A 17,989-nucleotide genomic window follows, 5' to 3' on the forward strand; every position below is an offset into this window, starting at 1 on the left:
CTATCTTTGAAAGCTAAAACTTAGGGGCAACTAGGTGACTCAGTGGACTGAGAACCAAGAGTAGAATCTGGAAGGCCTGAGTTCAAATCCAGGCTTTCTAGCTATGTGAGTCTGGGCAAGTTACTTAATCACTATTGCCTAACCCTTACTGCTCTTCTGCCTTGGAACCAATACATCATATGTATTGACATAAGGTAAGACAGAAGACAGTAAAAATAAATAAAGTAAAATAAAAAATATGTAAAGTGAGACAGAAGGTAAAGATATTTTAAATAAAGGAAAGAAATCTAAAAGTTTAAGAAATCATCTACAATTATTTTGCATTTTCTGCCCTCTCAGTTTTTTCTTAGCCCCTTAAATTCTGGCTTCTGACCCCAATACTTAAGTGAAAAGCATCTCTCCAAAGTTACCAATGATTTCTTTCCTGTAGTGACAATCAAATTGAATTCCTCTGCAACATCTGGTACCAGTGACCACTGTCTCCTCCTGCAAGATAGCATTTATTAGCAGGGGTATGATACTTGTCAATAAATGGGTCAGTGGCTTGCCTCCATTCATGCCCAAAGCCCCTCAGTGTACAGTTAGTGTCCTTTTAATAGAGTTTTAGGGAGTACAGAACAAAGTACAGAATAGGGTAGATGACATCATGGGATTAAATAAAAAACGATTGTTACAGAGCTAAGGTGCAGGGAGCAGCGTGACTGGTTGTATGTTTAGTGATTGGGGCTAGCAGTGACCCCCTTCTTTTCCCATGAAACTAAAAAGGGCTCCTTGTAGGAATCCAGGTGCAAGATAGCAGCCCAGACTTTTGGATAGCAAACCAGGCATCCTCAATGGATAGCTTAGTAGCTAAAGATATCAGGTCCTACTCCCTCTCTTTCTCAAATGGTTTCCAAAACTAGCAATAGCTCCTTGAGGCCAGAAAAGAGGAATTATTAGCAGGAGGGAGGAATTTCTTAACCCATAAAAGACCAGCTGAATTCTGAACCAAGTTCAGAACTAGAAGCCTTCATGACGTAAGCAGGTACAGGATAAAAAACAGAACAGGACCAAATCTTCCTCAATAAAATTCATAATCATTCCAAATAGTTTGGCTCACCTGGGGGAAAAAACAAGTGGATGAAAAATGACTATTATGCAGACAATAGATATTTGAGAGATAACTGAATGAATTGGAAAAAACATTTATGTAATTGACCAGTATTTATAAAGCATCGGCTATATCCCCAAAATTTAACTAGTCACTGGGGATATAAGTATAAAGGCATAACAGACAGTCTTCTACAGGATTTTACAATCTGTTGGAATTTGTGGTAGACAATGAAAGGAATTTGTATCTGGAGAGCCAAAGAGATTATGAATGGAACCACTGCAAAGTCTATTGTCACCCCCCTCTCTAGTGTCAATAGCAGTATTGTCTTGAGTACTAGTCACACAGCAAGAGAAGGAAAATATACTTCATTTACAGTAATGGGCTTTTATTAAAGAGAATGAGGAATTGTGTTCAAACATACTATGGCAAGGATGAGGGCACGATACTTTTATAGGCTCTGTCTTCTGTGAGAATACCTGGATGCATGTAAAGCTTACTTTAAAACCAGTTAAATTTAGTGAGTAAGGCAACATAAGGTTCATTCATTCACTAATAAGATTGAGAAAACATAAATAGTTCGCTCATCCCAAATCTTACACATATGCTGTAACTAGACAGTTATTTGGTTCCATAATCAGTTATTGTGCATATTTTGCAATTTGTTCTGCTCCTCTTGCTTTCTGCTACTTCATCCGTCTTTCCAGGTTTCTCCAAATCAATCCCTTTTTATCATTTTCATCGTATTTATTAGGTGGAACAATGTAGAGGGTTTGGAGTCAGCAAGAAGTGAGTTCAAATCCTGTCTCAGACACATACTATATGTGTTCCTCTAGCCAAATCACTTAACGTCTCTATACTTGAGTTTCTTTTTATGTAAAATGAAGATAATAATGGCACCTACCTTTCAGGATTTTTGTGATGATAAAATGGGACAACCTGTGTTTTTCCTTTTACAATATTAAATTCATCAATTTCCTCTTTTTAAGTATTAGCTTCCAAGCCTTATGTGATCTTGACTATTGATTTTGATTTTTCAACACTTTCTGGATGCTTGCAGTATTTTTCTTGGATCTGGAAGTTCTGGATTTTGGCTCTAACATTCCTGGAAGTTTTTACTTTTGGTATTTTTAGGAGCTTACCAGTGGATTTGCCCTGTGTTTTCTAATAATCCAGAATGGTTTTCATTTATGAATTCTTGAAATTCAATATTTAGGGTTTGTAGTCTCTCTTTTGGAATCTGTTGGTTTCTAAATTATGATTCCGTGATTTTTTTCCAGGTTAGTTCTTTTTATTGTAGGTGCTTTTCATACTTTCCCAATTTAATTTTTTAAATTTTGTTTTAATATTTCTTATTGTCTCATGTAATCAATGATTTCTTTTCATTGCCTTCTAATTTTCAAGAATTCCACTACTTTAAAATAGCTGACATTTATATAATACTTTAAGGTTTGCAAAATACTTTGCAAATATTATCTTAATTTATCCTACACCAATTCTAAAAGATAGGTGATATTATTATCTTCACTTTGCAGATGAGGAAATTCAGGCAGAGTTTAAATGACTTAAATAGAACTTAAGTGATTTGACTTGATTAGCAAGCATCTGAGGCTGGAGTTGAACTCAGCTCTTCCTGACTGTAGTTCTGTCATTCTAGTAGCTATACCACTTAGCTACCCTTAATGGAATCAGTTTTCCTCTCTTCAGTTCTAAGCTATTTATTCTCCTTCCAAATGGTTCCTTCAAAGACTTATTTCACTTATAGTTTCATTTAAAAAAATATTTAGCTTCATTACTTCCAAATACTTTTGTCCTTATGGCAAAGTAATTTTTTATCTCTCTGGGGCTCTGGTTGTTGTTATATAGTTACATGCTTCTTCTGTGTTTGCTTCTTGGACATTTCTAGATCCATAGCTTTTTCTTTTTATTCTGTTTATTCATATCTTTTTGTATTTATCTTCATATTCTGCTTATTCATATCTCTTATCTCAATACCAGATTTGGGATTTTGTGTGACTATTTGGTTCTGCCCCTTCTTGAACATCATGGTCTTTGGATTTAGCCCTGTCCATCATTTCCTGGTTTCCTACTGCTAGCTTCCACTTCCTCTGTGTACTACCACTCAGGGAAATAGCTTACTTCAAGTCATCCTGGATGTCTGAGGTCAGAATATTTTTCTCTTCAGGACCCACTGAAGAATCTCAGGTCATCATATTATACTTTAACACCCTTGAGTTATCTGTGTCTCAGCACTGGCTTTACCCTTCCCTATATTCATGGCCAGAATTTCATAGGTTCCTGGCCATCTTTAACCTTTCTTGTCCAATAACTTCAACATTTTTGCTCCTGGTCACAGAATATTGTGGTGCTTACATAACCTTTAAATAACTCTGGTCCATAATGGCAGGATTCTAGCTTATTTATTTGTACCCAAGCTGTCTCCTCTGCAGAGATTCCTTTCCCAGTTTATGCATAACTCTATCTGTAATTTTGTGCAATTATGAGCTGGATGAATGTATTTACTATAATTTTCCTTGGATATCTGATAATTATTCAGTTGTGCTTTATTAGATCATTACTAGAGTGCACATAAAAAACCAGGGTCCTTGAACTGGAAATCTTATAAAAGATGTTTCTAAAATTTCAATTTAACAAATGTTTTTGAGCAATCAGCAAGAATGTATTTAAAGCTTACACAGTGTTGGGCACTCTGATATATTCTAGGAGAAAAAAAAGGAAAAAAGACAGTCCTTCCCCTCAAGGAGCTCACAATCAAATGGAGGGTGCAATAAGCAGGATAAATAGGAAATAATTAATGGAAAATATACACTAGAATTAAGAGGAATTGGAAAATTCTTCCTAGGGAAAGGAGAATTTTAACTGGAACTTGAAGTAAACCAGAGAAGCCAGTAGGCAGAGATGAGGAAGGAGACCATCCCAGGTATGGAAGAGAGAGAATATGCCCAGAGTTAAGAATGTTTTATTCAGGGAACAGCAAAAAAGCCATTGTCACAAGATTAAGAAATATGAGGTAAGGGGTGTAAAGAGGTCCTAGATTATGAAGGGTTTTGCATGCTAAACAGGAGTTTGTATTGATTCTACCAATGATGGGAAATCACTGGAGTGTACTGAATATGGGGGTGATGGGGTGGCATGGTCAGACCTGCCCTTTAGGAAAATCAGTTTGGTCCTGAAAATAGGGTGAATTGAAGCAAGGAAAGACTTGTGTCAGGCAAATGATCCATCAGGCTATTGCAATTGTCTAAGGGTCAGGAGATGAAGGTTTGCACTAGGCTGCTAGCATTATCAGAAGATAAAAAGGGAGCATGTCCAAGAAGTGTTGTAAGGCTGAAATCAACAGTCCTTTGGCAATAGATTGGATTTGGGAAATGAGAGTGATGTCAAAGATGCCGTCTAGGTTCAGAGTCTGATGTCTAAGAGGCTGCTAGTGTCCTTGATAGTGATGAGGAAATTTGGAAGCAGAGGAAAGTTTGGTGGGAAATATAATAAGTTCAGTTGTGGACATGTTGATTTTAAAATGTTTACTAGACATCCAGCTTCAGAAGTCTTCATGGCAGTTGGAGATGCAAGACTGGAGGTGAGCAGAGAATTTAGAGTTGGATAGGTAGATTTGAGAATCATCAGCACAGAGATGATAGTTAAATCCTTGGGAGCTAATGAGTCCAGTAAGTGAGAAAATTTAGAGGAGAAGATAAGGGAACCTAAAAGAAGTCATGTGGTTAGAGGATGTGGTCTGAATGGGGATCCAACAAATGAAACTGAACAGTGAACAAATAAGTAGGAGGAGAATTAGAAAAGAATGAAACCTCAGAAACTAAGAGGGAAAAAAGTATCTAGGAGAAGTGAGTGGCCAACAGTGCCAGAGGCTCAGAGAAATTAAGAAGGTTGAAGGTGGAGAAAGAGGCCATTGGATTTAGCAATCTGGAGGTCACAGGTATCTTTAGAGGAAGGATCTTGGAGTGATCACATTGATATCCAGATTGTAGAGGGTTAAGAAATGAGTGAAAAAAGAGAAAATGGTGACATCTATTGTAAATAGCCTTTTCAAAGAGTTTAGCCACAAAGGGCAGAAGAGGTATATGATATTTGGATGGAAGAATCAAGTGAGAGCTTTTTGAGGATGTTGGAAACTGGACATATTTGTAGGCATTGGGTAATAAATCAACAGATAGGAAGAAATTAGAAATAACTCAGAGAATGGGGATGATAGTAGAGGCAATCTGTTGGGGGAGATGAGATGAATTGGGATCATTTGAATAGGTAGAGATGTTTGCCTTGCCAAAGAGTAATTCTCCTTCTTTGTGTCATAAAAAAGATTAATGATAGTGGCAGAAGGCAACTGTGTGATATGAGATGAGGAAGACAGGAGAAGAGGGAGTAATTTTTAGTAAAATATTGGGGCAAGGAGAATGAACTGTGGAAGATTTAAGGGGGGATTAAAAGGTATGAAAGAAACACTGGAAAATGTGATAAAAGTTCATAAGGAAGGTGTGGAAGGACTATCTAGCAGCAATGATGGCTCAGTTGAGGTTGTGTAACATAAATTTGTAACAGACTCAAACAGAATGATTATGTGATTTTCTTTATCTTGAATCAGCAATGGGAGTAGGAGCTAAGGCTAGTGGAAGTTACTGAAGGTTGAGACTTGGCAGGGGAAAATCAACAATATGATAAGAGAGCCAAAAATCCAAGAGAAGAGAACAGGGAAAAGTTTAACTGGGTCAATATGGGAAAAGGAAAAGATTATAGCTAATCTAGGGATGATGATCTGGAAGAGAACCTTTTAGGGGTTGAGAGATTGATTGGGGGTCACAACATAGATGGGAGAGTATGATCTGGAATGGGAAGATGGCACAGTGAGAGATGGAATGCAACTGACTGTGGTTGGCTAAGGGGATTTCAGAGTTCTTGAATAAGCAATGATACATTTGTGGCTGATGGAAAGATCAAGGGTATAACCATTTTTTAAATTCAAGATACTCTGCTAGGGACTAGAGATACAAATATGAAACAAAGACTGCTTTTAAAGGTAGTTTATAATAGAACTGGAACACCTAGTTTTAAACTATTGCTGTATTAAGTAAAATTTAGAATTTATGGAGTTGGTTCCTTTTATTTCAAGCATGTGCCATCTTTGTAAAAACAACATAAAACTGAGTATTTGTATCTATAACTATTTCAGCTAATCAATTCCCATTCTCATTATTCATCACATAAAAGCCCTCCATTGAAATACTGATTTATCCTTTATAAATAAACATCAATGTCAATAAAGAATAACATAAAGGACCTGTATTCCCAGGTACTTTATCCTAACCAACTGAATAATTGTTTTTTTTAAGTATGAATTTGAAAAGATTTTATATGAGGAGTTTAACTCATTAATGTTGTTTTAAAATTCAATTTTTTTCTTCCTTAAATAGAGCCACCTCATATCAATGGATCAGATCATCCAGAAGAGATATCTGTAGTTGTTAATAATCTTCTGGAACTTTTTTGCATGGCTTCTGGTATTCCTACTCCCCAAATTACATGGATGAAAGATGGACGGCCCTTACCACAAATTGATGATGTTCAGATTCTTGGTGGAGGAGAAGTTCTTCGACTACCTAGTGCTCAGGTATTGTGTTAGAATGTTGGCAACTGCATTTGCCCCTTGCTTTTGAATTCTCATCTGTAAAAAAAATGTAGAAAGATTAGGAATGAGTGATTTGAGTATAACATTAAAATAGCTTTGGATTTGTTTTTATCACAGATCTAAATAATATTCATCATCTCTTCATTTATATGAAGGGCTTTTGCCCTCATACAAAGACAGTTAGTGTCCCAAAGAGACAATGTTTCATTGGTGATCACTAGGAATTATGACCTCAAGTAACTGCTTGGGCTTCTCTTTCTGAATGGATACCAAGAGGCGCTTGACATTTGCTATGTCACTTTACTTCCTCTAGACATGAATCTTACAGCATTTTCCAGCCTCTATGTACTCCTTTTACAAGTTGCAATTTCTTATCTATGGGTAGGGATAGTCTAATAATAACTTATATTTCTCTTTCATTATTTATGCTACAATCTACTTGGATCCTACTTTCTTTTGTCTCCTCCAAGTCTTCATATGATAAAAGTATTAACATGTGAACAATGGAAATAACCGTTAGGTTTCAGTTATAGCCTGAATTTTCAACTCCCTACCTATATCTTTTTCTGTCATGCCATTTTGCTGTATCAGGGAAGGGGGATACAGAAAAACCCAAGGGCTTTTGTAGGAGAATCAAAGCTAGTCTTCCCAATTTAAAGATTACATGTGGAAGCGCATGTTGTCTTAGAATTCTCTAGCCCACCTAGTCTAACCTCCCTTATAGATTCTGCATTCTCACAGATAGTGACCATTTATCTATTAACTACTAGTCCAAGTCCAAGGTGAAGTGAATTGCCTGAGCTAAGTGTCTCAGTGAATAAAGTGCTGGACTTTGATTCAGGAAGACTCAAGTTCTAATCCAACCACAGTTATTCACTAAGTGCCCTGAACAAGTCATTTAGCGATCTGTCTCAGTTTCCCTATGTGTACAATATGAATAAAATAGCCTAAAGGATTGAGATAACATGTATAAAATGATTTGCAAGCCTTAAAGCACTAGATCAATCTCACCACTACTACTCATAAGAAACAGGACTGAGATTGAAACCTAAATCAATCCTCACACTCAAAATTCATATACAAGTATTTTTTCAATATATGATTATATACTACCTCTCATTATCCTGAATAAGTTAATTCCTAAATTATTTGTCTTATGCCTGTGATGTACAGTTGCTTTAAATTATTTAGACAAATACATATATAATTCCCAATTGAGATGGTTCAATTTTATAACAATATTCAATTTTTTAAAACTCCAACATGAGAAATAAAATTCAATGTTGCTTCAAAATTAATTATAGTCAAGTTACTCTGTAATATGTAAATAACAATATTGAGCCTTTTTCATATGTCGGCAGATGGAATATTATAACAATGCCTTTTAGTTCTTTAAACAGTGAAGCATCCCACACAATTTCTTTCTCTTCTCCTTCCTCACTTAACAGTCATGTTTCCTAATGAAATTAAATGTTCTTATCCTTTTTTTCATTGTACTTGGGAAAGGGAAGAGAAAACTTGGTTGAACTTTCAAAAGTTTTGTTTTGCTTTTTCCTGTCATTATATAGCAAATACTCTTCAAATTCTCCTCAGGCTTCCCCTTTTCTAACATCCTGTTTACTCTGGACCAAAAAAACCCAAATCTGCTTAAACTGTTAAGTTACCAGAATAATCAAAACAACACTATTCTACAATCAGTTAATCAACAAATATTTATTGAAGCACTGCTAATGTAAGGCATTATTGTTAGGTACTATTTGTATAGAAATGTCTCATATGGCTGCCTTCAAGGACTTTATTTGAGGGGGAAATGTTATTTCCTGGGTTTTCCTTATCTTCAACCATTTTTGGATGAGACTCTGGGATGAGTGTAAAGCATGATATTAGCTCTTTCCTCAGGGATCCAATTATCCCATATATACACATTCTTCTTAAATCTCTAGGTTCTCAAAATAATAACAGATTCAGGTCCTTTGAGAGTCAGAGGCAGTGAGGATCTCCCCATTTCCTTGCTTAGTCATCACAGAATCCAAGAAGCTAAATGGTCCCTTTTACCTGATCATTCTGAGCTCCTGGCACTACAGAATCAGTGTTTGCTGAGGAAAAAAAATTCTCTCCATATTATCTCTCCAGATGCATCCCCATAAGGTCTTACCTCTCCACAGCTTATATCTTCTTCCCTCCCATTCTATTGCATCATCTGAAATCATTATCAACAAACTGCCCTTTATCCTACATGTCATTACTTCATAGTCTCTGTTTTATCAGGCTATCAGAAATCTGGTTCTCTTCAAAACACATTTCATCTCTGTCTATGTTTCCTAATACCAAAAGATCCTTTTCAAATGCATCCCAAATTATTGAACCAGAAGGAAGAATAAATGTGTTCTTTGCTTCTCATTCCAAGTTCCAGACTATCCCTTTGCTACCATCATTTAGTAACCCTTCTTCTATTGAGATTCACATCATCCAACTCCTTTACATACTCACATATTGACTTTCAGGTCATTCTTCCTGCTTTTTCAGCTTCAACATTAGTTCACAGAATCGCCCCCCCCACCCTTGTTGACATCATTCTTGCCAATATCTCCTCAAATGTTTGGCCTCCAGTTCACTAATCTCTTAAACTTAAATCTCCTTCATCTTTGTGCTGCCACAGCCACACAGAAGTGACCATCATCCACCACCATTTTCCTGAATCTGAAATTTCTTATTTTGATCAGTGTCTCCTATCCTCCCATTTCTCCCCAGGATTTACCGTCTTAAACCTATTTTTCATATTCATGAATTCTAGTTCATCTAGCCTAGACAAGACTCTTTCTTCCTGTCATAGTCTTGACTCTATGGTTGACTAGTTCAACCATGTACTATCAATTACCCACTCAATTTTTGCTTTATTGTCCTATAACCATATTATTTTGACAAACCAGTTATATGGGTTATTTCCACCATGTGGCCCTCTCATCAGGGCTAACCTCTCTACTCAGGCTTTTGAGCCCATCTCCACTTAGAGTTTTCTCCCTTAGTGGCATGTTTATGAAGTCTATGACCACTTGATTTTCTGTTAAGAGGTCATTAGTTCTCATTCCTTTTCTATTACTAATCCATATTTCCTTGAGAAAATAATTTCTCCTTTTCAGGGTCAGTTTCCTAATCTACAAAATAAAAGGGTGAGATCAAATTATCTCTAAGGTCTGTTCCATTTCCACATTTATGATTCTATTTTCTTTATTGTCCTTGAAAAAAAAAGATGCAGTTAACTCATACTTTCCAAGGAGTGCTTGTGAGCTGTCTTTCTGTTTAGCTATTGATTCACTTTGTCTTTCAGTTTTATTTATAAATATGTCAGAATTCATTTATTCAGTTCCTCCAGTAATGAGTCAACTCACTGTACCTCTTAGGTTTAGTGTACCAACAACTAAGTTAGTCATTATATGTGATCATTCATTTACCCACTGTTCACTTTTCTTTCACTCTGCCACCATCATGGAAGAAATAATAGAATGGTCTGCAGGGATAGATGTTTTGATATTTTCTTTTTTCCCATTGATTTCCATAGTAAATGAATCAAATCATCAAGTGATCTGTCTACTGCTGGTGATTCTCTTCATGTTTAGCTAAGCTGGTCCTCAGAAAGTGAATAGAGTATACTTCTAGGAATCAACTCAAAGCTTTTCCAGAATAGTAGAATCTTCTAGAATGTATACTTTGCTAGTATGACTGGTAAGAACCCAGAATCACTTCCATATTGTGCTACTATATACCATATTGTAGAGGCAATTTTGGTAACATATATGTAATAAGAATATTTGATTTTATTGAAAAAAAAACTTTGAACTTTCATAGAATCTGATATTGTAAGACTTTGCCAACATTCTAAAAAACTACAAAATTTAAAGTTTTGAGTTTCAATTCCACCAGTATTTATTGAATATATACCTACTGTGTGCCCAGTATAATGCTTAAGAGTTGGATTCAAGGAGTTTGTATTATTTCAGTGGAAATAAGACTCCTCCAAGGAAAAAATTCACATGTTAAGCAGTTAGAGAATGAAACAGTTATGTAGTTGGGTGCCAAAGTACCATTTGGGATAGTAGGGAGGAAGGGGAGATCAGGAAATAAATAAGTGGAATTTGCTAAGAGCTATCAGGGACAGTTTCATGTAGAACATAGAACTTAAGTTGGTAGGATTTGGAAAAGAAGGAAGAAAACTTTTATAGACACATGAAGTATCAAAGCAAAATCTGAAAGATGAGAATAAGCATAGAATATACATTGACTGGGCAGCTAGGTAGCTCAATGGATAGAGAGCAAAGTCTAGAGATGGGAGATGCTGGGTTCAAATGTGGCCTCAGACACTTCCTAACTATGTGACTCTGGGCAAGTCATTTAATCCCAATTGCCTGGTCCTTACCACCCTTCTGTCTTGGAACTAATGCTTAGTATTGATTCTAAAACAGAAGGGAAGGGTGTAAGAAAAAGTGATGTGCATAGACTTGACCTATTTGTACAGCACTATAATAATAGGTAAATAGGAACCCATTTATTTAGTACCCTGAAAGCCAAGGTGAAGTTCATTATTTATTCCATGGATAGCAGAGAACCAATGTAGTTGAGTGACTTGGTAGTAGGTAACCCATTCTAAAATTCAATCTAAACAATTCCCAAAATCCTACTCTTACAGTTCTCAAATTCTCTGAAGGTACAAGTTTCCCTAAGTACTTCTATAAAGATACATGAATTTTGAATATAAGGACAAAAAAATACCCAGTTTCCCTAGGGAGTACTTAGATAATAAATGAAAGCAGTGTTCTCTACTTATTTAATATAAATTTTTCACTGAGAGAAGAATAGCTCTGTATAGGCATTTTATACATACAATATATGCAAACACTATTTAAATTAGAACTGGAAAAGTTAATGAAATATCTGAATATTTAACTATCAAACGTATTTTTAATGGAAGTTTTCATCTTTTGTTTAAATATCTGGCATTGTATAATTTTCACTGGACTAAGACTATACCAAAGACATTAAATTACAACGTCTCTTTGTTCTAATATGTATGAACATATATTATGAATGTTCTATGTTTACCCACACATTTTATTAGTATTTTATTTTTAATGCTACACTACTACTCTCCAACTTAATTTCATTTCATTCAGGAATTTTCCCAACAGACTTTAAAAATTTATAAACGATAACAAAAACTCATCAGAAACATATAAATTACAAACATTTCTGAATTGAAATATTGAAATTATATTGCAAAGTAATATAACTGTGTCTCATTGAGGCTTAAAAGGATATTTGTGTGTGGAACAGAAACCCAAAAAGCTAATGAATCCTTTAATCTTTTGATAATCATGGTCTCTTCAGCACATCTTTGGAGAGTTTTGTTGTTCTCTTCTTGTTTTCATCTGTTTTGAATAAATTTTGTGTACATGATGGAATCATTTGTCCTGTAGGTGGAAGACACAGGAAGATATACATGCTTGGCATCTAGTCCTGCAGGGGATGACGATAGAGAATATTTAGTGAGAGTACATGGTAAGTTTGCTCTGAAATCCTAAAATCATTACATGTCCTAATTAGGCTAAAAAGTTTACTATAACTTAATATATTGTTGTATATTTAATAATTTGTTAAAATTTTTGTATGCACTAAGAAAGTTGCAGGTTTACATTTAATTTTTTCTTTTTCTTTACTTGTTTGATTCTGATATTCTTGCATCCAGTCCTTTTTCAAATGACAAACATGGGGTAAGGATTTGAATAGTCACCCTGTAGCCAAGCTCATTCTGCACTGCATAACCTCAGGCTCTAAAAAAACCATTGAGGAAGAGGGTTGCACTTGGCTTCAGGTTAGAGTTCTGTCTGTGCATGATGAAGTGTTGCCTGTAACAGACATGTGAATTCCACACTCATATTTTGAGGGTTGACCAAGTTGGTTAGAAAGAATTAAATATGATTTGACATGTAATATTAGTTAAGGTGAGTAGATATTTTTCAGTCTATGTTTTTATTGGTAGATATTGGTCCTACATATTAAAAATACCATATGATACAGATAAAATTAAGACCTTATTTTTAATGAACAAATCTACTTAATAACTTAATAAATTCTAAAATGTCATATGGTTAGCTTATATTGTGTTTTTCCATTGACCAAACAGTAGACTCCCAAGGCTAGTGGTATTTTTGTAATGAAACAAAAAAAAGTAATATAATGATTTCTGACAATAATTTGGAGTTTTTTAGTGTAAAACTTCTTAACCTTTTTCATTTCATTGACCCTTTAAACATTATCTCATAATGTTTTTAAATGCTTAAAATAAAATATATGGGATTACAAAAAAATTATATTGAAATATAGTTATCAACATATTTTAAAGAAACACATTCACAGACTCTAAGTTAAGAACTCGTGGTTCTTAACTTGGTCTAGTGCAAAAAAATTACCTAGGAATTAGGAGACCTCAGATCTTACTCTGATTCTGCCACAAACAGTAGAATTTGGGACAAATTGCTGCATCTTTGTGCTTTAGGTATCTTTTCTGGAAAATGGGGATAATAATACCCATTCTGCCTCACAAAGTGGGTAAAGACTCATCTGAGTTAATATGTATGAAAAGACCCTGAAATGTAAAAAATATTATCTAAATACAAGTGAGAATAAATTATTTGGGGGTAAGTAGGTAGACACTTTCTAGCTGTGAGATCCTGGGTAAGTCACTGAACACCAATTGCCTTGCCCTTACCACTCTTCTGCCTTGGAACCAATACTCACAGTATTGATTCTAAGACACAAGGTAAGGGCTTAAAAAAGAGAGAATACATTATTTTGTACGTTGCCCTATATCCTTTATTTAATATGAGGTTTTTAATGCATTGGTTGTCATTTGCAGTACCACCTAATATTGCTGGGACCAGTGATCTTCAGGACATTACTGTGTTACAAAACAGACAAGTTACCCTGGAATGCAAATCAGATGCAGTACCCCCACCTGTAATTACTTGGCTTAAAAATGGAGAACGATTACAGGTAAATTTCATAAAGTTTATCTTCATAGGCATTTTGTTGAGGAAAATAAAGTCAGGCTACACATTATACTGAACTTACCTTTGGGTTTTAGACCAGTCACTAGAGCATTCCCCCAAACCCTTAAAATCAACTTGAGTTCAAAGGAATTGGATACTAGCCCCTAAAGGAAAAAACATTTACTGAATTTTCTAGTGTCCCTACAAACCAGGAGTTGATGGACATTACAATTGTTCATGTGACTTTTTAGGGTCAGCTTGATTCTAGAGAATATAATGCTCTGGTCTGAAAAGATTTTGTCTTAAGAAGCAACCATGCTTGATTCCTCTTTCTTTCTTCTCTTTATTCTTCTCTCCTATGAACAAATGTCAAAATCCTATTAATAGTATCCTGAAGGAATGTGGATAATAAAATGGAGGGCAGTATCACTTGTTTATATGGGTACATGATTCAGGGTTTTGGTTTTAAAACATTGCTTTATTGCAAAAATGAATAATATGGAAATAGGAATCAAGTGATAACATTGGTATAACCCAGTGGAACTGCTTATAGGCTCTGGGAGGGGGGAGGAAAGAGGGGAAAGAAAGGAAATGAATCATGTAAACGTGGAAAAAAACTTTAAGTAAATAAATTAAAATAAATTTTTTAAACATAGTATGCTGAAGGGTCTACTAGACAGACACAAAAGGAGGCAATTTCATCTGATGAAAAGAGTCACAGACAGGAGATTAGGTCTTGGTTTTGATTGCCCTGTAGACAATGATCAGTTAAGTCATCATAGATAAATCACAAACTTCTAATGACTCATGTCCTATGTGTGAAATAAATAATGTCTACCCCTCTCCTCGGTACGATTTAGTCAATTAACATCCAGCAAAGGAAATCATAAACATAATAGAGTGTTCGTTTCAAAGTCCCAAAATTCTGGTTTCAGGTTCTACCTCGGACATATACTAGCTCTACACCTATGGGTAATTCACTTAATCTCTCAATGGCCCTAGGCAACTCATTAAGACTAAATTACAGATAAATCATAGTTCTGTATCAAGAGTGTGAGCTTTCATTGCCTCAAAATCACAGATTAGAACCCTAAATCTTACATGTTTTATTTGGGAGAAAACACTCATAAACTTCACAAAATAACCTTATCTGACCTAATTTTGGACTTTTTTATTGAGTTAAAAATGATATTTGCATATTACCTAAATTATTATAATAATATGTTTCATTTATTGAATTTAGGCAACTCCACGAATCCGTATCCTATCTGGTGGGCGATACCTACAGATCAACAATGCAGACCTAGGGGATACAGCCAGCTACACCTGTGTTGCAAGTAATATTGCAGGAAAGACTACTAGGGAATTTGTTCTGACTGTAAATGGTAAGAAAAAGCATAGACTTTGTGCATTTTTTGGATGTAGCAAAATTGTTCTATAATAATTAAAAGCAAAGATATATTTTATCATTTTATGCTCTAAATGAATCATTACAGTTAAATTTCTTGAAACCAGAAATTGTTTTCTATGAAGTGGTCATATTTCAGGTGAGTTAAATGTAATGAAAACCATTATTAGAAACGTGAGTTTTGTAAACTGGTACCCAATCCCAAAGAACGCAGTATAGTGCTGCTCTTAGGAGTAGCCCTAGAATTTTTCATTGCAGTGTCGTTCAGAGCAAGCCTTTGAAGAAGGCATGAACTTAATCCTCACAACATCGGTTCAATTGATTTTTCATTTCATGTATGCTGATTATGGCCAGGTCATAGTTACACACACACACACACACACACACACACACACACACATAAGTGTACATATATACACACATATATAGTTATAGTGTTATAAGAATTATATATATGTAGAGAAAGTTATAGAGGATTATAGAGTGATATATACATATATAGTTAGTTATAAAGATATATAGTTATATTGTTATATATGGACAGTTATATATTTAGTTAGAGTTATATATAGATGTATATAGTTATATTGTTATATATTGACATAAAGTTATATGTAGATATATATTGGCAAAACTATATAAAGTTATATGTAGATATATATAGTTATATTGTTATATGTTGACATAAAATCTTATGTATATAGTTAGAGTTATATGTAGACACATAGATATATTGTTATATATGGACTTAAAGTTATATAAATAGAGATATATAGACAAATATAGTTATATACATATATAGCTAGTTATATAGTTATAATTCTCTATATATACATATACATAGTTACAGTTACAGTTATAGATAGTTATAGTTATATAGGTATGATCATGCCTATATTTATAGAACGTGTGTGTGTGTGTGTGTGTGTGTGTGTGTGTGTGCGTGAAGTTGAACCTGAAACTAGTCCTTGTGGACTTTGAGATGAACACTCTATTAGGTTCATGACTTTCTCTTCTGGATGTTAATTGACTAAATCGCTCTGAGGAGAGAGATAGACTTTATTTATTTCACACAAAGGACATGAGTCATTAGAAGTTTGTGATTTATCTATGGTGAGTTAACTACTCATCGTCCATATAGGAATCAGAATTGCATTTTTTGGTTAGAGAGAAATAATCATCTTTAACAGATAAAATCCAAAGCCTAAGCTTTGCCAACTTTCAGGAAGAGGATATCAGATTTTTCTCCCCCAAATATCCCTTCGATATGTAGCTTGTGTGATTATACATGTTGGTGAATGACAATGCAGCTTATGTCACCCATGCCAAAATTCAAATCTGGATTCTCTGTTCCCAGATGAACTCAGTGTGTAATAAAGTGAACTGCACTGAGGCTAGAAAGATTAGTCACAGATGTGTTTCTTTAAAAATCCCCCTTTCTGTTCTTCATTTAAAGAAAAGTTGTGCCAGTGTCAATATTTTCAAACCATTCTTTTGGCCAGCAGGAACATAAAATATCATCTTTAATTTACATCAGACCAAAGCAGATTTTTATTGAAACTTCTTGCAAGGAACTAGATTTCTCACATGATATCAGAAGATTTAAAGTTTCTCCTTTGTGTGGTGAGACCCAAGGTATCTTGAGTAATACAATCCATGACTTTCGGAACTAAAAACTGATTCTATTTCTATGAACACAAATCAGTTGCAGACAAATCTACATATTTAGCTCAAAGTTTTCCTTGTGATAACCTAACCTTTTCAAGACCTTAAGTGAAAATCTGTTTCTAGTTTTAATTGAATATTTTCTGTGCAGTTTCTCCCACCATAAAAGGTGGCCCTCAGAGTCTTATTGTTCACGTAAATAAATCAGCTGTATTGGAATGTATAGTTGAAGGTGTACCAACCCCAAGGATTACTTGGAGAAAAGATGGAGCCATTCTAACTGGAAATAATGCCAGGTAATATCACAAGAGATAATTAGTTTCAAAAAGCTACAATTCTTCAATTGCATGAATATTCTTGAGAAGAATGAAATGTACAGTGAGATTAGAAGTGTGAATTCTTAAACCTTTGTAAAGAATATTATATTTAGCCCATTATATATTCAGAACTGCTGTCCTCCTTATTCTAAAATATTCTAAAATGGAATTATTGTAAACAGTTATGCACAGTATTATGAATATGTTTCAAGTGAATGGCCAAAGCATAATAATGAATCTCATGTTTAAGACCATCAACTATATGCCTATTTCCTTTGAGATTTGGTAGTCTGTTTGCTTAATTCTATTATATTATTATAAGTTTATCCAGCCTAGAAAAGGGGTGAGGACTAGGAGAAATTTAACTAAACAATTTACTCTGATGGTAATAAGAAAATAAGGAATGTGAGGAAATAAGGAAAATGTGGAAATCCTGGAAATATGGAAAGTAGGAAAATGAGACTAATTCAGGATACTTGATGTGTATTCTCCTCAGCCTACTATGAACTTTACAAGATTTGTTTGTCTTTATTTTAGATATTCCGTCTCAGAGAATGGATTCCTTCATATTCACTCAGCACATGTCAGTGACACTGGGAGGTATTTGTGCATGGCCACCAATGCTGCTGGAACAGAACGCAAGCGAATTGACTTACAAGTCCATGGTAAATATATATATATATATATGTATAAACACCCAGGAATTGGAAGTTGTATTGGAAAACTTCAAAGGTTTAAATTAGTTGCTATTTTGTGGTTATAGTTTCATGAAGACCCCTGACATTCTGGGATATTTAAGTACATCAC

The 17,989-nt window shown here is 34.7% G+C and overlaps 1 protein-coding gene across 4 annotated transcripts in view; it reads left to right on the forward strand.

The window, feature by feature from the left end:
- HMCN1 (hemicentin 1) overlaps positions 1-17,989 on the forward strand; it is a 520,282-nt gene that overhangs the window by 405,574 nt on the left and 96,719 nt on the right. For all 4 annotated transcript variants that reach the window (XM_056815653.1, XM_001375804.3, XM_016430009.2 and 1 more), the window contains 6 exons: positions 6,535-6,731; positions 12,221-12,302; positions 13,660-13,796; positions 15,036-15,177; positions 17,017-17,161; positions 17,720-17,847. In XM_056815653.1, coding sequence (XP_056671631.1) covers positions 6,535-6,731; positions 12,221-12,302; positions 13,660-13,796; positions 15,036-15,177; positions 17,017-17,161; positions 17,720-17,847 — 831 coding nt within the window. The remainder of the gene's footprint in view (positions 1-6,534; positions 6,732-12,220; positions 12,303-13,659; positions 13,797-15,035; positions 15,178-17,016; positions 17,162-17,719; positions 17,848-17,989) is intronic.

The sequence above is a fragment of the Monodelphis domestica genome, chromosome 2, assembly GCF_027887165.1.
Source record: "Monodelphis domestica isolate mMonDom1 chromosome 2, mMonDom1.pri, whole genome shotgun sequence".
Taxonomy (NCBI): Eukaryota; Metazoa; Chordata; class Mammalia; order Didelphimorphia; family Didelphidae; genus Monodelphis; species Monodelphis domestica.